At 39.4% G+C, this 22,346-nt stretch overlaps 1 protein-coding gene and 1 non-coding gene across 2 annotated transcripts; both read right to left on the bottom strand.

The window, feature by feature from the left end:
* Positions 1–5,893: 5,893 nt before the first annotated feature.
* Positions 5,894–12,217, bottom strand: ankrd6a (ankyrin repeat domain 6a). Its single transcript, XM_053433788.1, has 14 exons — positions 12,068–12,217; positions 11,877–11,975; positions 11,509–11,607; positions 11,247–11,345; positions 10,619–10,717; positions 10,209–10,286; positions 9,954–10,058; positions 9,649–9,819; positions 8,911–9,036; positions 8,580–8,732; positions 8,053–8,166; positions 7,457–7,745; positions 6,449–6,816; positions 5,894–6,079 (listed from the first exon to the last, which is right to left on the bottom strand). Exons 1-14 carry the CDS (start codon positions 12,215–12,217, stop codon positions 5,894–5,896), a joined length of 2,136 nt encoding a protein of 711 aa, XP_053289763.1.
* A 5,566-nt stretch (positions 12,218–17,783) lies between these two features.
* On the bottom strand, positions 17,784–17,947 carry LOC128452806 (U1 spliceosomal RNA). The gene has a single exon (XR_008341291.1). It is a non-coding gene; the product is annotated as a U1 spliceosomal RNA (small nuclear RNA).
* Positions 17,948–22,346: the final 4,399 nt, after the last annotated feature.

Genomic DNA, 22,346 nt, shown 5'->3' with positions numbered 1-22,346 from the left:
AATATCTCCCTCTCTGACAGAGTGATTTGATATTTGTTTATGGCTGGTTTTCACGTAGGACCTGCTCCTGGTGCCGAATAAAGATAAACATGTTAGAGCCAGCAGAGAGGCCTTTACATTTAAATTGACCACTTGAATGTGGCTAATGTGGTTTAAACGGATCATTTCCTACCTGCCTTCTTGCACAAAGCATATATAATGGGTATGTTGGGTTTATATTTGCATGACTGCCTGGCATCCCTGCTGTGCATATTCAATCCAACAAGGTCTGTACAGGGACAATGCCACATGTGAACAATTACTCAATAGTGAAAAAAGATTGCCAAATTAATTGTGATACCCATTGTGATGGGTATGGGGATAACATCTGGATTGGATTGTGAAAAAGCAACCACATAATGACAGTAAGGTCTTTTTTTGTTTCCCTTTTTCCCTTAAGGTTCAACATTAGTGAACTTCTTCACTTTTTTCAGAGACTGAGATTGATATCAATGTCATATCTGTGTTTTATGTATCTTGTACGAACCAGGTCATCGTTAGTCTAACTCAGCATAAAGGCTTGGAAGTCTGGCCAACTTCAAACATACAGCCTACACTTTTTTCTGGTGACAAGCTGTCTTGCTTGTTTAATCTTTACTCAAAAAGAAATGAAAACATAGTATCTCGGCAGCAACAAGACTCCATGAAGCTGCCCAGTCATCGAATGAGGTTCATTAACTCCACTAAGGACAGCTTCAATGAAAAAATAAGCTATCATTACAATCATATTAGCAGACACAAGGTTGTGACTTGCTTGTTACTTACATGTAAGCTCATTATCCAGCTTTGGTTCCCACTTACAATTTATAAATGTAATTATGGTTAATGTAGGTGGACCAGAAATAGTTAACATTAAACATCAGTCAATGTAAACACTTTCACACCCCAATACGATATCATTGTAGTTTATACTTTTTATCCCAAACACATCAGTTCAGTTGTTTATAGTGTACCGAATATACAAGGTAACTTAGACCAGAATGCACTGCTGTATGCTAATAACAGTGACATGACATTGGCATGAGTTGTTTTGCATATTGAATGCTGACACTATGCAGCTCAGGGAGGCCTACATGGCCCCTCCCTCGGCGTTCAGAGTAAAGCAATAGTTCATATTACTGGCTTAATTTTACAGCCTTGGTGCTTGGCTGCATAAAATGACCAGCTGTGCCTGGAGGGCCTTTAATTAGGTTTCCATCGCGCTCTGACAGAGTCAATGTAGCATTGATTTGATTTTCCCTTCAGAAGCTTCTGCCGTGGTCACTGAGGCCAAATGCCAGATGTCATACCAGGATCATTAGGTTACACAACGAATGACTGCTCTGCCCGCCGAACTGAGCTGTGAGGGTAGGACGTTGTCCAATCCGTCTGTTGTTGTTTGACACTAGGCCTAAACTCATCCATGTGTTGAGCTTGATATCCTTATGAGGACTTTCCATTAGTTCAATAAATCCAACTTATCAAGAAACTAATGTAATGTAAGTATGTACATTTAAAGACATTTTACTTTAGTATATCCATTTTACACCAGTTCATGCATTGAATTACTTGTTACTGGTCTAAATGCAAATTTGGATTTTACATACACAATTAGCAATACGCTTAGCAAATGATGCATTCAACTTCCTCACAGTACAGAATGATTGTGTCTCATCTCCATTCAACATGCTCCATCCCAACAACTATAACAATGAAATACTGCTTACACAGATTAATGTATCCCATAATTAAAATTTATAAATAATACGGTATCTGGTATTTATTTGACAGCAAACAATTAAGTGAGAAAAATGTAATGTCTGAGAAGTCTGGTAGAGAAGGATATGACAAAGGTTGTTAAGCAGATTCAAATTCAATATCAAACACATATAAAGAGTTAAAAGGTCTTTGGTTTTAAAACCCAAACCAAATCACATGTTCCCACCTCCCCTGCATAACATGATAAAAACAAGTACCCAAGTTTGAGTTCTGCCTGACTCTTCTTTTTTATTTTTCATTTGGGACAGGTAGTGAGGCAGTGTGCAGAATGATTTAAGCATAAAAAGTTAAAATAAAACCCAAGAGAGTGGAAATAAATCTATAAAAATACAGAATCTACCAGGGTAACATCAGAAAACAAATAAAATAAATAATAAATAAATGCATACATAGGCTACATAAATACACGTCTTGTTGTTGGCTGCACCATCAGTGTGTAAATTATGTGTCATATAAAAGCATGTTGAAATGCTGTATGAATGTTTGTCTGAATGGGTGAATCTGTGACTTTCTGTCAAAAGCACTTTGAGTTGTTGTTTAGACCACAAATGTCTCATATAAACACTGCCCATTTACAATTACAGCATAATTACTTATGTGAGGGCTTATCCAAGCAGTGTAATATAAAGTGACCAGCAGAGGTCACTGTGTTGTAGATGAACACGACAACAGATTGAAGGGGAAAGGTGAGTTACTCTTGAATGAGCAGCTGAAAACTGTTTTGTGGGAAGATTAAATTTGCTTTCAAATTAAATTAAACAGGCTTTTAGTTTTTTAGTTTCTTTCTTTCATTTGTATTTCCATACCATATGTAATCCAATTATGTCATGTTTCTGATGTATAGACAGCAAACTGTCTGAATATGGATCAGCATTGAGGAGACTGAACATTAGATAATATGGGATTAGCTACTACCTCATACTAATCTCTACACTATTACCTGTTACTGTGTCTATTAACTGTTTCACGAATGAATGGAGAGTGTTACCATAATGCGGAAGCCCTATACGGACATGGAATCATACATCATATTTCCTTTGTTTTCCCGAGATAACAGGATAATTCCTTTTCATTCTCTTTTTCTATCCCCACCCAGTAATATAATTTGTTGTTTGATGACGTTCCATAGTACTTTTTATAGTAGGAGATTGGGAAATATTGACTTCAAAGCAGTCCGAAATGCAGCATAATATTGTGGTCAACCAAGTGGTAACCCATCATGACATCGCCCATCAGTTTGTGAACTAAAGCCTCAAATATGTCATTTTGGACATTCCATCTTGGGTTAAACTATGCACACCTGTCTGTACCTGAAACCTACTGCACCAGGCTTCTGGCTGCTCCACCTGAGAAACAGGTTGACAACAGCTTAAAAGGGTATAATCTCACAAAATAAATTGTTAACATTTTTTACAAAATTGTAGCCTGTTATACACAAAATAATTGCCTGACAAGAGGTAAGCATTTGCTTTAGATTAGTTTATTGAGTACTGAATAAGTAGTCACACCTCCACCGAACCCAGTATTCCTCGATCCCTAAATAGCAATATCTTTATGACCTTTTTTAATGATAAAATTCAAACTATTAGAAATAAAATCAACCATCTCCTGCCCTCAATTGGCACTAATACCCTCCCAACAACAGAGATCTCAGAAACGGCTGAGAATCCTACCCATTACTTAGACAGCTTCTCTCTGATCACCCGTGATCAGTTTACCAAATTAATCTCAGGTTCTAAACCAACAACCTGTATCTTAGATCCCATTCCTACCAAATTACTTAAAGAAATTCTGCCCCTAATTGATAGTTCGTTACTTAACATCATCAATCTGTCATTATCATCAGGTTATGTACCACAGTCTTTTAAAATAGCTGTCATCAAACCCCTACTCAAAAAACCCACCCTAGACCCAGAGGTTTTAGCCAATTACAGACCAATATCTAATCTCCCCTTCGTCTCTAAAATCTTAGAAAAAGTTGTTGCCAATCAGCTGTGTGAGTTTCTCCGGGAAAATAATATATATGAAGACTTTCAATCGGGGTTTAGAGCCAATCACAGTACAGAGACAGCCTTGGCAAAAGTCACTAATGACCTTTTAATAGCCTCAGATCAGGGACTTGTGTCTGTCCTCGTTCTGTTAGATCTCAGTGCAGCATTCGACACAATTGACCATCAAATTTTATTACAAAGACTCAAACAGTTAATTAACATTAATGGAACCGCCCTTAACTGGTTTAAATCGTATTTTTCTGATCGCTCCCAATTTGTGCAAATTAATGATGAGTCATCTGTGCGCACCAAAGTTAACCAGGGTGTTCCACAGGGCTCTGTGCTCGGCCCAATTTTATTCTCATTATATATGCTTCCACTAGGAAACATTATCAGGACACACTCGGTAAATTTCCACTGCTATGCGGATGACACCCAGTTATATTTGTCAATAAAACCTGAACAAAGTAATCAATTAACTAAACTTCGAACATGTCTCAAGGACATAAAAACCTGGATGACCCGCAATTTTCTCTTATTAAACTCAGACAAAACAGAGGTTATAATACTTGGCCCCAAACACCTTAGAGATGCATTATCTAATGATATAGCTGCGCTAGACGACATTGCCCCTGCTTCCAATGAAACCGTCAGGAACTTGGGAGTGATCTTTGATCCTGATTTATCCTTTAATTCTCACTTAAAACAAATTTCTAGGACCGCTTTTTTCCACTTACGTAATATTTCCAAAATTAGACATGTCCTTTCCCAAAAAGATGCAGAAAAACTAGTCCACGCCTTTGTTACATCGAGACTGGACTATTGTAATTCATTATTATCTGGCTCCAGCAGTAAGTCGTTAAAGACTCTACAGCTTGTCCAAAATGCCGCAGCACGTGTCCTGACGAGAACAAAGAGAAGAGAGCACATTTCTCCAGTATTAGCGTCGCTACACTGGCTTCCAGTTAAATCTAGAATAGAATTTAAAATTCTCCTCCTCACCTTCAAGGCCCTTAATAATATGGCGCCTTTTTACCTTAAAGAGCTGTTAGTACCTTATAAACCCGCTAGAGCACTCCGCTCCCAGAATTCAAGCCTACTTGTCGTCCCTAAATTCTCTAAAAAAAGAGTAGGAGCCAGAGCTTTTAGCCATCAAGCCCCTCGGCTGTGGAATAATCTACCACTTTCAGTTCGGGAGGCAGATACCATCTTTTCATTTAAGAGTAGACTCAAAACCTTCCTTTTTGATAAAGCTTATAGTTAGAGCTAATTAGTGCGCCAGAACGTTACTTGTTCTATTTTATGACACATGACACACGGAGCTTCTCTTTCCAGCTTCTCCTTCCTCTTCTCCATCCCTATCCCCCTTCCCCGGAATCCCTTTGCTTTATCACCCGCAGATCCAGGGCCTCTGTGGCCGCACCATGGATTGCGGTTTGTGGATCGTACACCGGGGGTCGCGGTGGTGGATCCATTGTGGCGGATTCTGGGCTGATCGTGGTGCTGGTGGCGGACCCTGTGTCGCGTTGGCATTGGGCACGGGCGGTGGACCAGGACCGCGGTGGTGGCTTGTGATGGGTCCTGGTGGGCGGCGGTGGACGGTGACTGAGGACTGGAGTGGCGTCTGGTCTGGATGGTCGATCGTGGTCTGGATGGTTGCTGACCATGGACTGTGCTTGCAGCGGGACTGCTTGGCATGTCATGTTGGGGTTGTCCTTCGGGATGTCTACCCTCATCAAATGCTGCTAGAGACTTTGATTATTGATGATGTTTTCCTGCACGTGGCATCTATTGCACTTCTGTCCGTCCTGGGAGAGGGATCCCTCACATGTGGCTCTCTCTGAGGTTTCTACATATTTTTACCCTGTTAAAAGGGTTTTTAGTAGTTTTTCCTTACTCTTGCTGAGGGTTAAGGACAGAGGATGCCACACCCTGTTAAAGCCCTATGAGATGAATTGTAATTTGTGAATATGGGCTATACAAATAAAATTTTGATTTTTTTTGATTTGATTGATTTTGATTGATTGATTGAGTGGATAAATATTCAATTAAACTGAAACAAATTAAATCCTTCTTCTTTCTGTGTTGGTGACTCTGCGGGTGTGTCAGACGTCTGCATTCTCATTGGTGTTCAGCCTCTGAAGCTCCTCCTCCAGCGTGCTGATTCGTTGCGTCAGCTCCTTCCTGTCCTGCTGGGCCCTGAGCTCGATCTGCTGCTCCACCTCCCCAAGCTTCCTCTCGTACCAGCGCTCCAACTGAGTTGACACCGTGTCAAAGAAACGCTGGGTCACCTGACAGTAGAGGTATGAAGTTTGAATGAATTCAGAGCTTCCTTAGTTCATAAATATAAATTCTCAAGTGAACAGTCCAAAGTTTTGGGAATTGTGCCTATTTTCTTTCTGTCTGAGATTAAGAAGAGAACATTGACATCTGTCTGTCTTTGTGTTAAGTACAGCTGGGGGGGGCAATTAGCCTAGCATAAAGACTGGAAAACAACCAAACCCTCCATGTTGCCCTCTATTATCCGAGTAAAATAATTACTGATAGAATGATGGCTATACATAATACAACATTGATCTGCTTGATTGACAGGTTCAGCAAAAACCTCTTATTGCTCACTGTGGTGGCCAGTTCCTCCTCCAACCCAGTAATACACTAACCTCCATAGCATGCAGATAGTTCCCCTCCTGGTTGAATGAGGGCTCAGTGGGTTTGATGAAACATTCCAGTGTTGTGGTGCTTTCATTGGGCCTGTTTTCTTGCCTGCAGGAACTCATCAGCTCTCCAAAGTGTTTCATGTGTTTCATGTCATGTCTGCGATCCTGATGTGGGATTAGTCCAGGTCCTTGTTCGCTGATGCTGGACTGACTGCTGCTGCTTGAGAAGGCCCCCCCACACAATGGCACCACTGCAGCTACGGGACTGTCCTGCACTGCTGAATGTTGCCAGATGGGGTCAGCAGAGCCAAGCGGGATGTCTCTGATGTGGCCGCTGGGTGGGGAAAACAGGGCTGTGTTCTCGTAATCATCTGAAAGAAGTGGGGTTGGAGAAAAAAATATTTCATCTACTTGACACAAAAGGAAAATAGAATATGTTCAATAAGTAACGTTGTCTGTTCATGGCAAATACCACACAATACACAAACAATTCATCATTCATTCAGTTTCAAGCTTTTTTTAATTGCTTTCAACAATGAAGCAGTTAAAATAAAAAAAAACTCAGAATTTCTGACTCAGTCTATCAGTGTGTGTTTATTGCAAGTAATCCTTCTTTGTCTCACCCTTTATTTCATGTCATCTCTACAGTGTTTTCTAATTTATAGTAGATATATATCAATAAAAAATTGATTTTTCATTGGAATTTTACGGTACTTACTAGCTGTTTTATGAATTGTTCCCTGTGATCTTCCTCGATGAATGTAATTTGAATTCATGCTATTTTGCAACATAACTCATTCATTTTGCAACATAACTCATTTAAGTTAAATAAATGAGTTTAAATTACTGTTCTTAATTTGCATATAGTAGGCTACATGAGTAATCTTCCTCTCTTTCTTTGGCAGTTTCAATCACAGATCATGAAGTTATAACAGCCATTAATACACTGATGAACACCTCTTTTCAAAAAGGGTCATTTAACTGCAATATTGAAGATTTTCTTGGACGTACCTGGTGACCTTTCCAGTCTCATTTCAAAGTATCTCCTCCTCCCCACCTGCTCAAGGTCCCCTTGACCGGATTTTGTTGGCAGGATGTTGACATAGTTGGCCAGTGAAGTGCTGCTGTCACCAGATACCAGAGACAGCAGGGGGAGTGATTCCATATCAGCGTCTGCCTCAGACATCTCAACAGATGGTGAAGAGAGGAGTTTGTAATACTGGCTATTAGCTGGGATTCGGACGTCCATGTCGTTTAGGTGAGACGTCCACCACATTTTCAGTTCATCACTCACTGCTGCCTGCTTGAGATAAGACACAAAGTTGCTGTATGATAACATTTATTTATAAAGAAGGCAAAAATTTGACCTAAACAGCATCAGTCTGTGGAGTGCCAAAGAAAGGTACAGTTTAATTGAAGAATTTCTTTCTAGAATTTCATCGTTAAAATTGTGAGACAAATAACTAATTTCTCAGTTGCATTAGCATTGCATCAAAGATATCAATCTTATTAAGGGCTGAGAATTAAATGGCAAGATAAAACTGGCCCTCCTATGCGGCTTCTGCATGGAAAGAAATCGAGGTTCAGCTGTAAGTAGTAAGTGATACCTGTGTCTTCAGAGCCTCCTCTCTTTCCTGGGCAGCTCTCCGCTCCATCCTATAAACCATGTTCTTTTTCTCTGCTGCTGCTCTTTCCTCATTCAGAACGTTCAACACTTTAATCTGTGCAAACCAAGGAGTAGAAAATCTGTTAAAACACTGAATCAACCAATTTGAACATATCATATATTGTCTGTTTCACATGAAAATTTACATTTAGGATTGCAAAGGGGAAATCCTTGTTAAATTGTAGTAAGCCAAAACAAAACAAAAATAAAACTAATTTGATACATTTTCTACAATGATAGTTTCCCTTTAATTGATGTTATCCAGTGAGAATTTATGGAACCAATTGATTGCTGAGTGTATAAACCCAATAGGCATACCTAAAGATATGCCATAGAAATTGTTCATATTAACAGACACTGGTAAAAAAGTTGGAAAACCCAAATGAGTTGAGCCATTATTTTATGGCACTGAAGGTATAAAAGAAGTCTGAAACCATGATCTGTTAGCAGAGATAAATGGAAAGAGACCTGATGTCTGTTCCTTTGGTCCATTTTGCCCATTTGGCTACTGACGCGCTCCTGGACGTTGAGAATGTGCAGCATCATCTCCTCCTGAGTGGCTTTCATTTGACCCTCCAGCTTCTTCAGGAAGGGCTTACAGTGGCATCCATTGGCTGGTGCCTAAAGAGAAAATGCTCAACATGTTACGTTTTAGCAACAAGATGTTTTAAAGCTCAGTGACAGGCAATGTTTGATGAGTTTCGTGAAAATGTGCCCTTGCTTTGTACCCCGATTTAGAACAACTGCTTTGCAAAAATGGTTTATGTTTGTAGTTAAAAAAATGTCATTCGTCATTAACCTGTATAAGGTTGCCATCCTCATCACGGTACCGGGTGAAAAGCTGTGTGAAGCCATCATCACAGAGTAGAGCTCTCTTATTGTGAAAGTCAGTCTTTCCATTTCTCGGATCATCTTCGTCCAAAGTCTTCGGAAGAGTGAAAGTAACACACTGTTACTAAAAACTGCAACTTACTTTCCTCAATGAAATTCCTATTTGTTTTTTCTATGATATGCATGATATGTGGTGGTCTTAGAACAAGTGGAAACTACAATCTGGCTATACTAGACGGGTTATCATTACAAGCTTAGCTTAGTTAGTGACCCACACAAACAACTACAAGAACATTTTAAAAGATCCATGTTATACATCACCTTCACTGCTAAGGCAGTAACTTTTGTAAATAAAAAAACAACTATTTAACATGTAGCATTTATTGCGTATGAGTAGACATGTATAGTGGTCTCGTGAGGTCATAAAATCACAAAAGAAAAAAGTACATCTTGCATCTTCCAGCAGCCCAATTCTCTAAAATCAGTAACAGCCATCTTAAGAGGGGAGAAAATATTGACTTGCAGCCCGCAGTTCTGCAAATAAATACTATTATGTTTTCATACTCTGAGTCATAATATTTCAAATTGTATTATCTGCAGGATATGAGACCAACTTTTCAATTACCAAAATGAAATAGCTGCCAAGCAGCTGTAACTTTATGTGAGTTGAACATGCTGGTCCTGGTGCATCCTGTTGTTCACCCACCTGCTTCCTGTCTCTTCTCCTGCAGTGACTGTGAGCGTTGTCGATTGTGGCTGGGGTCTTCTGATAAAGCTGCTGCTGCTGCCTTCGTCGCTGAGGCTGCCGCTCGGCTGCAGTTCGGCTCTGCATTTGTTCACTGTTGCGACATTCCTCCACCACAGAACAGCCGTCCTCCTCAGGAGACACAGAATAAGGAACGGCTTTTTTATTAATTAAAAAAAAAATTTAAAAAAATGAAATGTTAAAGATTTGATTTAAATTGACCATCGCCCCTACTCTCATGACACCCATCCTCATATGTTTCTTACTTTATTGGGCAGTATTTCTACTCTGGTGAAAGACTGGGACCTGCGCTCAGATATCAATCTTTCTCTTCGTTTCCTTATTGTTCTTCCTCTCATGAAGCGATGTACCTGAGGAGATACCAATCAAAAAGCCTGAATGCCAAACAACATGGCTACTCGTGCTATCAAACATGTCTGGATTCAAATTATTTTTCTAATAAAAAAAACGGGGGCTAATAAAAGATAAGGTAATAAGATTCTAATATTGAGAAGACTAACCTGAGGTGCCCTGGCCAGAAGAATTGCCAGCTCTTTATGATTGTTGTCTCTGGCCTTGTCCAGTGCTGTTTTACCTGCCTGGAAGGTATGTTACATACAGTACACAGGAAAAAACACTGACATTTCATGACCTATAGCAACAATCCAAAATATTTCTTTCTGAAATATCCTGGATCTGGTTTTCATGACCTTTGGCAAGAGTTGTTGTGAAACGACTATTCCCTAAAAGATCAACTTGAGTAGTGTTGTGGGCACATACAAATACTTTGTGGTGCAGGTTTAGCCTTCTTAATGATGTTACTCTTGACATTGGAGCTCCAAGGTGTGTCAGAATTGGATGTAAATCTAAGATAGGTAATCAGATATTTGAGACATTATGTATGGCGTTTAACTTGTAAAAGGGAACTTACATTGTTTCTGATTTTCCCATCAGTCCCTGCCTCCAGTAAGAGCTGAACTGTTTTCTTATGGTTCAGAGCAGCAGCCACATGTAGAGCGGTTTCCCCTCCCTACAGGAAAATACCAACACCAACCCAGTCTTGTAGAAATTACAATTATATAAAACTAATATGCAACAGAAAATATGTTTTACATGTTCTATTAATGTAGCCTTGTTAACCTTTATATTGGATAGGATGCAAATATTTAAGATGTACACAGACAACACTGTTATTATGTGTACTAGTGTCTATGAGTATTCCACATAGATGGAGGTCAATGAAGAATGAACAATCGCAGCTGCATCTTCATCTTGTGGAGCTGTTGCACCTCATGTAGAGCAGAACAGAGGTGGGCAAAGATGTCAACTGCCACTGGGGGGGTTCCTTGCTCACAAAGGGGGAGCCTAAATGGCAGCTGAACTATACGTGCAGACGTTCAGTGAGATGTGAATATCAATTTCAGAGTGCCTCTGGTATTATTGCATTGTCAGTGTGTGGATTAAGGTATATTGAGATATATATAAAGCTGAAACTGTAAATAGAAAATACAGACCATAAAATCCTTCTGAATATAGTGTTGATGACTGATATACTGCACCTGGTTTCTCTCTGTCACAGAGCACACTGAGTTTAACAGGATTTTCACCAGGGTCAGGTTGTTGTAGCGAGCAGCTACATGCAAGCAGGAGTCACCTACCTGGAACCAAAGCAGAGTTCTTTGTTTAGTCCTATACTGTTGTGAATTGTTCAACAGTTCATGGTACATGGTACATGGACAATCTCATAGTCAAAGTCTGAGTCCACTACTTTTTCAGTCTCTCAGAAGTGTTTGGTGTATTGTGGCATGCTGGACAACTCACGTTATTCTTGGTGTCTGGGTTGGATCCTCCGAGCAGCAATACCCGAGCAGTCTGAGCATGTGCATTCTGACAGGCCAGGTGAAGTGCTGTGTTTCCTGCCTGAATCAACTTAATACAGTTACTAGTGTCGATTTACATTGGGTTAATAGTTGGATACCATTATCTATAAAAGGAGCTTTTTGCAGACATTATGATTTCATCAGAGAGTTTTGACAGTCACTGATGATTAGTATATTTGGCTGAATTTCTGGTCCACAGTGTAACTCTTGTTAAAATTATAAGAATTCTAAAACAAACAATTTCCCGGTGGGGATCAATAAAATGTATGATTATTTTTATAATTATTATAATTATTGTTATTATCCTACCTTGTTCATGATGTGCACAGCAGCTCCTGCTTTAACCAGCAGTTTGACGCACTGAGAAAAACCATGCCAAGACACCTCATGCAGTGCTGTGTTGCCATCCTTAAACACATATTGGACACAATGCTCTAATTACAAATTGTTCTGTTGGTGAATGAATGAGATTTGAAATGCTGAGTGTGCCCACCACTCACCCTGTTCTGCAGGTCCAAAGCACAGCCTCCCTGAATCAGAGCAGTCATGGCATCACTGTTTCCCACCATGGCAGCTTGGTGCAGGGCCGTCTGGTGACCTGGGCCCTGACATGATGATGTTGGGACATGCACTAGTGCTTGGACATTCATCACTGCTAGCGCACACACATTCACACATTTTCATGTTTATTTTAACAACATATCATTCAACATGTTATTTATTAGCCGTCATATCCAATGATCACCTTCTTTTAGCTCTTGTTTAGAGAAAAAAAGTCCTGGCTCTTTAGCTACTCAATTCTCCAGCATGTGGTCACTAATTAAAGATTAAAACATTTGTAAATGTTTTGCTGTGCATGCAGCCACTAATAATATGACGTTTTTGTCTGGACTAGCCACTGACCTGATTTCTTACACTGGCTGTCCTGTTCCTTTAATGTTAAGCATGACAAAGGATTTCGTGTCAGCACTGCAGAGCAGATAGTCGGATTATGCTGCATTCCAAGGGTCAATCTTTGTTGGCGATTAGATACAATGTTGAACCCAAAGCCTGAACAACAGAGCCTCTCAGAATAATGAGCCTTATTCTGTTCTCCTCCTTCATCACTCAACACAATGTAGAACATACACCGTTCTCACTTGTTTTACTGCGTGAATACAAATATTTTATATTTTATACATACAGCTCACCCTATTATGTAATATGTTTTATGGAGTTTCTTCATCTGTTTGACTGTTCATCGAATTTATATTAGTGAACTTTTGCATCTACTGCCTGTTTTTGTTTTTCTAGTGTTGGTGTGAAGATGCTGGAAGACTAATTTAGCAAAAGGCCTACGAATGGTTCTATGTTAAAAAATACACCTACCAAAATCTCTACATGATCAGAAATGTAAAGGTGACACTTTTGCAAGGAATGTGTTAGAGGTCTTTCTTGATAAACAACAGTCCATGGTGTGGCTGTGTTGGAATTCCTGGAGGATTGTCATCACAGATTGTCAGGTCTATTACAATCCTGCCCATGCAAAGACCTAAGCCTGCTTTATACCACATCTTAATTCACAGCTGTAAGCCCGGGCTTAGAGAAAACACTACGGCAAGGTTCTAGACAGATACAACAACTGCTCCAGCCATAAGACTTATTGGTATTTAAATACCTTTTCACAATGAACATACACTGAATGAACATACACTCTATAATGAGTCAGCTAGAGTTGCTAGCACATTTTTTATGTTTGGGCTAGGCCAGTCAAAACATATCTATAATGGTAACGTCAAGCCATTGTTCTCTATTCAATTCTGTCAAAGTAAAAAAAAAAAAAATCCATTGTACATTATAAAAAAATCACTATATTGTAGGATAACAAATGATAATGTTGTTATTGAATGTTTAACTGCTATGCTCAATAAGACAATTTTAGCTTTGTTTTCAAATACATAGTTTTTAGGAGACAGGTTTGGATTAATATCGATCTTCCTTTCTGAAAGAAGGAAAATTAACAGAAAAGAAAAATATATATAACAAAAAATTACAATTACTATAATATTACATTGATTGATATTGTAAAAGCATAATTCAAATTCAACAAATGGCAGTTATACTGTTTCCCAGTTTAGCCTATTCAATGTTTGCTAGTGTTAAAAATGTCAACGTGATGGTTGATATTCCCACATCAGATGACATTTTTTGCTACATATTCTCACAGAAAATAAAAGCATTGCCCAAAATATGATTTACCTTACACACCGCAGACCCTGCAGACTTCTGTTACTCTCTGTTGTAGCAAAAAGGACCATTCATGCAAATCCAAACAAACAGTCCTACAATGAGTTGGAAGCTTTGTGGTGTGTAAGAGGATGATGCAAAACCACCAACCACCAACTCTCTGCACATCCTCTCTGTGAGTATGTGCAGTGAGGATGCCAGCTGTTGCACTGCAGCTTAATGAGTAAGAGATATACGAAGGGGGGGGGGGGGGGGGGGGCGGGGGATTGGTGAACATATTTACATCGATATGTGAAGCCATCTTACACAATGCCAAGTTTTATTAACAGATAACAGTTCATCTGATGTGAAATTATTTCACGGTTTCAACTGACTTCTAGCTCATGCACACACACAGACACAAACACACGCTTTCATTTATTTCCTAGAGACTTAATCTAACGATAACTATTACTTTCCTTAGCCTAACCTAAGTCTAACCAATTGTAACCATAAAGTAAAAATTTGGTGATTCACATTTACATTGGAGACCTGTTTTCTGTCCTCATAAGGACAACTCCAACACCCATCGCACTCACAAATACAACACAGGGAGGATTAGGATCAGAATACGAAAACAAAATCTCTGACATATCCTGCTTTGCTGGGAAGCTGACATTCATCTAAGCTTTTGATGCACAGGATAGAGAAAAAATTCCTAGAGTTGAACTGCAATTTCAGTAATGCCATAATAAACTAAAAAGACTGACGTCTTGTCATGTTCCCAAAGCCATCCTCCATACTTTGTGTATAAGCACGAACCAGATTTCGAACGTAAATGGGTTGAGTTTTGGTTAGGTTTTGGGCTAGGCCTGGATGGCCTTTTATCTTTTACTTCTAAATTCTGCCAAAACTAAATTTCAGTCAGCCAACTCACGTTCAAACATTTATTGCAGCATTACAACAGGTTTAGTGTTTGGCATCTAGGCTCCAACTTAATCACTCCCCCAAATGATTACACAGGAACGATGGGAGTGATGAGCAAATACTTGTAACCCCCCCCGTTGGAGCCTACAGGTGGATGCTAGGGTGGTGGAGGGGCTGAAGCAACTGGTGGCAATACTGCAGCAGCAGTGTAAGAAAGAGGGGTTGATGGGAAATGTCTCTCTGGTTAAATGGACTACCCGATAAGGTGGGTGTGTAATATAGATGGTTGTGGAGAGTGAGGAATGTCCCATGATGTATGTCACATGATTGGCGCAGCGCAGCTCGAGTTGCCTGACAGAACTAGCTCGCCTGCGTCTTTTCACTTTGATTCACCTGTCATGAGGAGTTTTTCACTTCTGAAATGTCTCTGTCCAGATTCAATCTTATAGTGATAGGATGCCTCCATTTTCCACCAACACTGCAGACGTTAAGGCGCAGTGTTGTGATGCTACTATCTAGATCTAACTCTACTAGATGTAACTTTACTTTTCCAGACCCTTATCTTTTTAACAGTCAGTTGCCCCCGCCATGTTTAGTAGGTCCAGATATTCCTTCAACCACGAGTCCCTATAGAAGCAAGCTGGTTTGCGTGCCTTCCAATTTAAAAGGATGAGTCTGTTATTGGTTCGGCATAACAATATCCAGAGCCGATCAACTGTGAGACCTAAATTATTGTCTTGGTTTTTACCTAATAGGCATGCTATAGGAAACTCTAGAGAATTAAAAGGAAAATCATCTCCAACCATATCATCTCCAACCAGAATGGGGATATCATCTCCAACCAGAATGTTTTAACAGCTGGACATTCGCACAGTAAATGGAGTTGTGAACATTGCTTCCCACTATTATACCTGCAAAAATTATAATCCAGAATCTCACATATTTAGAAGCACCCATAACTGACCTCGAAATTGTGTCCCACTGTGGAGGAGTTAAGGATATATTAAGGTCATGCTCCCAGGCCAGCTGGACAGAGGAATTTGCATCAGGGGAATCCCTAAACATTAAGCTGTAAATATGTCAATGTCCCTCAGAAGCTGATCCCATATGAGGCAGGGACAGCTCCTTCTTTGCATGTCCTGCTTATGACAAAGGATAGTTGTTGTTATGCAATAATGCATTAAACGTGATACCATTAAATGGTGTGCCTTTTGGCATTCAATAAATGTGGTTTATCAAAATAAATTATTGAATATTAATATTAAATATTAGTATTAAATAATAGCTTTAATTGATTAAAGTTACCTCGGGGCACCACCCTGCTAAGGAAGGGAAAAGATATCCAATGTATTGATTAAGTCTCAATGGAACTATTTGGAACTATGATTAACAATTAAATTACTAGTATAACCAAAATTACTTTATAGTAAGTTAAGTTGAAGGATATAGAGTTCTTGAGTGTAGCCGTTGAACATTCATTAAAACAACATTTGTGAAAGAAAACATTTATTATGAAGATAATAAAGTATAAAAACACAATGGTGTACTTACTATATAAAGATGTGTATGTGAGTATGCGTGTGAGTGATCGTGCTTTCAAAATGGCGGCTGGCCACTTCAAAGATAACGCCCCCCCCTCCCTTTGGAATGTTTACGTCGTGTAGTGGAGGTATTTGCGTGTGTGTGTGTTGGTGCCAATTAGAGAAGGTATCTAGATGCATGCAGAGAAAGACTGTGAAGGGCATAACATAACTAAAATTTACTTTCATATAACTTATAACCAAAATATCACAACAAATCATCCTTTAAAAAACACACAGGTAAAGAGGATGCTGGTTTGCTTAAAATGAGCAAAATATAATTTGCATACATATTTAATATAAAATTGTGTCCATGAAAGTTCACACCATGTATGTTGTCACTAGAGCACCCAATGGCTCGATCTGCAGCACACTATGAACACTATGAAGGTACAGGATGAAAAATATTAAAAGAGTTAAACAGCCTTGTTTATTTAACCCAGGGGTCTTCAACGTTTTCAGGCCGAGGACCCCCAAACTGTTGGAGAGAGGGAGCAGGGACCCCCTACTATATATATTGTATAAACTTGTGTTTTATATTAAACTGGGCCTAGTGCCATATATAAACATAGCTACCCTGTTATTGTGCATTCAATACTAAGCTATTCAAATATAACACAGGTTCATAAATTCATGTTTTTAATTTGTGGTAGGTACAGGATGGCTATGCCTCTGCCATTTATAAACATACATCTTGCATACAACACTGAGCTATTAAAGTAATTCACAGATTCATGTTTTTATTTTAAACATGCATGTAGAATAGACAGTGAATCCTCAGGCCATCTGTGGATGGCACACATACTCCCACATTAGTGAGATGTCGGACCCTGATGGGTAGCACACAACTTATCTAACCTTGGACGGATGGAGGTTGTCAGGCAGAGGGTCAACTCAGCCTCTCAATATGTTGGATGCATGTTAATGTGTATTTAAACACATTTAAATTTGTGGAAAAAAGATTGATTAGAAAATAAATCAAAAATTATAAAAATATAAAAAATTGTCTAATCATCCAAACATTTCACGACCCCCCTGCAGTACCTCCGCGGACCCCCTAGGGGTCACGGACCCCCTGTTGAAGACCTCTGATTTAACCTATTCATTCCTCATATGAAGCAGCAGGTAACTGGTGGAGGGATTATGCAACATCACCTCCTCATTACACACACTTCACTCATGCATACACCCATTGGTCCAGGACTTGTTGAAGTGAAGCAAACACTGCTGTGAAATTGCAATACCTTTGTCTCAGAGACAACACAAACTGCTACAAATTCGGAAAAATCATCATACAGGCAGTACAAGAATTTCTAGCAAACATTACTTATCAAAACAGCAAACTTGGAACAGGAGTGAACCCGTCTATTTGCTGTAAAATTATACTTCTACCACAATCAGTGGCATTAGTGAGTGCATTGTGTCGGGAGCACAAAAAATGACAACAACAAAGACTATAAAATAGGCCCAGTGTCAGGCTTTTATTGCAATTGAACATAATGATCAGGGGAGAGCGCCGACGCAGTCCCCCACTACCACAAATTATGCAGTCGAGATTCCCACATTTGGGGAATTTGCACAGGTCAGCACAACCAAAGTGCAATGGTTGAGCCTCGCCCTGGGTGAACCACCTTCATGATCACGGTATCTCCCCTAACCGGTAAGTATGAGCTGGAAGCATAGACTGTATATATAAATGGACGGAGGGTCCGTGACGTCACCCATTGGTTTCTGCAGAGTGAGAATGAGGCTACTATTCCCCCTGCGCCATCTTGCCGGTGCTGACTCCTCCTTGTTCCTGGCTAATCAATCAATGGGCAAGGACGAGGAGCACGAGTGACGACTGACAGGTGAGTGAGGCCAGCAGAGCTCTATTTGCCTGGTTCGCTCAGGCTACGGCTAACCGGCTACCATCGACATGCTAACCACCGGTGCTAACGGCTAGCGCTGCCCAGCCGGAGGGTTGCGATCTTTACCATGAACTAGAGGTAAGTAACCTTGAAACTACACAACAACAAAACCAATTGCTTTATCTATCATCATAATCATACGCTTACATGCCTCAAGTGGTTTTTAATATGTAATTGTTATAAAAGTTACCATTTATTTAACATGTCTAATGAACAGATTGAAGCAAATTAACTACAGAGTCGTGTGTTGGTTGTGACTTGATTTTCTATTTTAATAAGTTAAAGGGGACATATTATGAAAATTCCACTTTTGTAGTGCTTCTACACGTTAATTTGGGTTTCTGGCATGTTTACCGTCCCAAAAACTCTGGAAAAAAGGTTTAGTTGGTGAGAGGGGGGTGGGGCGGTGAGGAGGAGGGGGGGGGGGGGGGGTTACTCAAAACAGGTCAATCTTTGGAGGGCTGTTTTAGACAGGGTAAAAAGGGTGCTGTTTTAAATGATCCTTGTGGAATTTTGACCAAAAATGTTACAGACATTTCATTAAGACCAAAAGGAACCATAACAACTGTGGTGAAATGGGCATAATATGTCCCCTTTAATATCAATACACTACATGTGTAAGTTGCATGTGATAGAAACTATGTTTCACCAATGTGCTGATACAGGCTGGTAAATCCACCATTACTATGGCACCTCATTAATTTAGCCTATTATGGAATTTTAGAGTGAATTAGAAGGTTTAGATATGGTTATTGTCTCCACAAACCAGTGTTGTAAACAGTTCTCACATTAATTATATAATTATGTTTTCACTCTGAGGGAAGTGAAGAGACCTGATACGGACTGTTATCAACAGCTCTGTGGGAGATTATCCCCATGAATAATACAGATGAGGTAGAAAGATATTTGATCTATTTGTACAATGTTTTATTTCTTTCAGTACTTTTATCCAAACCGACTCACAATATGTGCATTTAACCATTAGAGTACAAACCCAGAGCCCAGTACATCGGTTCTGACCGAAATCTGTGGTGCTTCATACACAACACAAAACATTCTTTAATAGCGAGTTTCTTCTTTTCATTAGATGAAGCCCTGCAGCACCTGATGTCCTCAGCAGCAACATGGTGGAGATCGGCAGCTTCAGGCTGATCAACACGAGGACGACTGCACCAGCTTCATGTTTTCCTCCCTTAACTAAAGATGGCCTGCAACTGTTTAGAAATGGCTCATTGCTAAGTGTCATGGATAATAGAGTTAATTTCTATATTCTATTCATTATGGTTGGTAAAACAAATGAACACTTAGAACTAAACATTAGAACAATGTTTATCTTTTACTTTCTGATTTGATACACTTTAGATTAGAACCCAGTGTTTTATTTTTCTTCTTTGCCATAAGAGACAGAACACGGTCAGAACAGCTGTGTCCTTCAGGCTCGTCCGTCCCTAATAAAATGATAGGAAACATAAAAGTATGGCATTATTGTATAGGAAGTGTTACTCATGAACAAAGTTTGTACCCTTATTTTCTATGGATATTCAACTATGTATTTGAATATGCTTTTGGATTAAACTGTGCACTACCCAGACAATGAATGTACAGTATGGAGTTATTCCACATTAAAGGTATTACATATATTATTTAATACATTATGTATTATGTGCAATACATTGCTTTGATTGTTTGTAAGTAATGAAAACAGGTCTGTACCTGGAGTCAGTGTTGAAGTGATGACTCTCATGTTCAGTCTGGTTGGATTCCAGTTGTGTCTCATGTTGGGCATCCTAGATGAACATTCAACACAAATACACAGAAATATAAAGTCATACATGTGCCAGGTTAACTCCTTAACAGACTTTTACATGGTAAAAATAAAAGTTTATCACTTCAAAGTTCACCAGATCATAATCATTTAGCTTAGGAAATAGATGGTGGCCATTAGCCTCAGGTTCTCATTGTTTATTCTAGTAAAGTTACACTTCCTATAATTTATTTATATTTAACACAATAATTCAGTGAAGTCTGCCTTAGATTAACAATGTAAAAACTGAAGATAGCAGACAAGTTTAGTTTTTACTGTAACACGTTACAACACAAAACCAATACTCTTACTAATAAAGAGCAATGCAGATGTGACTTTAAATACTCAGGTTTCAGTTGATCACAGTAAATCTATTTCTGCAGAATAAGAATCTATGTAATATTGTCAAGTCAAATGGGTTGTCGAGTGAAACAACTTTACATAACATTAGATATCTTATGTGCTGGAGCTTATCCTCCGTACACACGTCACCTGTCTTAGTTTAAAAGATTTATCCTCAAACTCTTAACACTTCTCTCTGCTTGGTGGAACGGCTCATGTCGGTTCTTGTCGGTGTGTGTCTGTAATTACTCCCGTACGCTCCCCTTAGCATCGCCATTACTGCTGGTATCTAGACTCCAGGTACAGGCTACCTGCTCATCACTTCTAACACATAAATAAAATACTAAACTATACTTACCATAGAAACGGGAGCGCAGACGTCTTTAACTTCTCCGTCAGGAGAACAAGCGGAACATCAAACCGTGTTATTCATCCGATGTGTGAGTGGAAGCCTCTCGGGTCTCAGGTGGTGTTCAGTGCCGGGGAGTAGCCTGTTAGCTCAGGTGCAGCCGAGCAGGCAGCAGGCAGTCGTCGCGCTCACTGTGACGTACATGTGAATTTCAAACCTCTATATCTTTCAAACGAGGGAGATAGAAAAACATTCACCATCCTCAGAGTTGTCATAAAGGAAGAACCTCTCGATTGAGAATAAAACAAATTTTTGTACCAGACTGTAAACAGGTTTAATTCTGCTCTAAAGTCGGCCCTTTTAACATTGTAGTCAATGGGACTTTCTGTTTCTTGAAGCCAGCCTCAAGTGGCGTTGAACTGCAGCTTTTTACACTTCCGTATCGGCCTCATCGCTCAGCCCAGGATGTTGACCCTTGGTTGGAAGCATTGGATACAGGCTCTTGTTTCTTAGACACAGTTGTTTGGCTCACGGTGCCTCCCATGCATATTCACATAATCCAAAGGCCTTCAGCATCCCATCATCCCCTTTTGGTAAAGGACTTGTTGAAGTGAAGCAAACACTTCTGTGAAATGACATCTAATTTCTTTATCAATTTTCTTGTCTCCAGCCCTTTTATTCCCCTTGCAAAACAGAGTAAACCTTGATGAAAAGCAGCCAGGTAAGCCCTGAAAATCAGCATACAGGCAGTACAAGAATTTCTAGAAAACAATACTTATCAAAACAGCAAACTTGGAACAGGAGTGAACCCGTCTATTTGCTGTAAAATTATACTTCAGAGCACTGCACCTAAACACAACAAACCACTCTGTCCACAGTCTTGAAACAAGGTATCCAATTTAGTTATTAAAATTTACAGCCTTTTTCAGACGTGGTTTACCTTAAGCTTCACGTTTGTTAATACAGCTACACAGGGTTATTGTCATTGTTGAAAAACTAACCAGAATAGGGTTATAGAGGTTTACATACAAAGAAGAGCAATTATGATTTGAAATAAACTCTTAAATCTGAAAAAGTACTTTGCTATTAATTTACACTTGAGCACTGGGTGTAAATTACCACATGTGGTCCAACCCAAGCAGGGCCTTAGAAAAGTTTGAAAAACAATCATCAGATGGGGGTTACTAAGATTTACTTTCTAAGAAGATCTATTTATATTTGTAGAAAAACATTTATTTCACAAACCTTTTTTTTCTTAGGAAACAGATGGGAGAGGCGGTCCTGCACCAGATGGGTTAAAGCAGAGGTTAAATTTCCCTACCTGCATGAGTGTGCCTGTGCATGTCTGTGCATGTGTTTGGGACAAATAAATGCATCTTAATCTTAATCTTAACATGGACTTCATGTAGCAGCCATATTCTGTTCAGCTTGATGCTGACAAACCACTTTAAGAGAACAAAAAGACAAACATTCTAAACCATTTCCTCAGATACATTTAACATATAGTGGTTGTGACACAGGAAATATTAACAATAAGTTTTAAATACTCTAAAACTAGTAAACTTATTTGACCCTGTTTGCCATGGATGCAGTCTGCATAGGTGGAATATGAGAATGGATCCTTCAGAGTGACTGCTGCCCCTAATACTGGTGGATCTGACA

This window comes from Pleuronectes platessa, chromosome 11 (assembly GCF_947347685.1).
Source record: "Pleuronectes platessa chromosome 11, fPlePla1.1, whole genome shotgun sequence".
Lineage (NCBI taxonomy): Eukaryota > Metazoa > Chordata > Actinopteri > Pleuronectiformes > Pleuronectidae > Pleuronectes > Pleuronectes platessa.
Note: the sequence above shows the minus strand (reverse complement) of the source record. Positions and strands in the feature narration are given on the sequence as shown.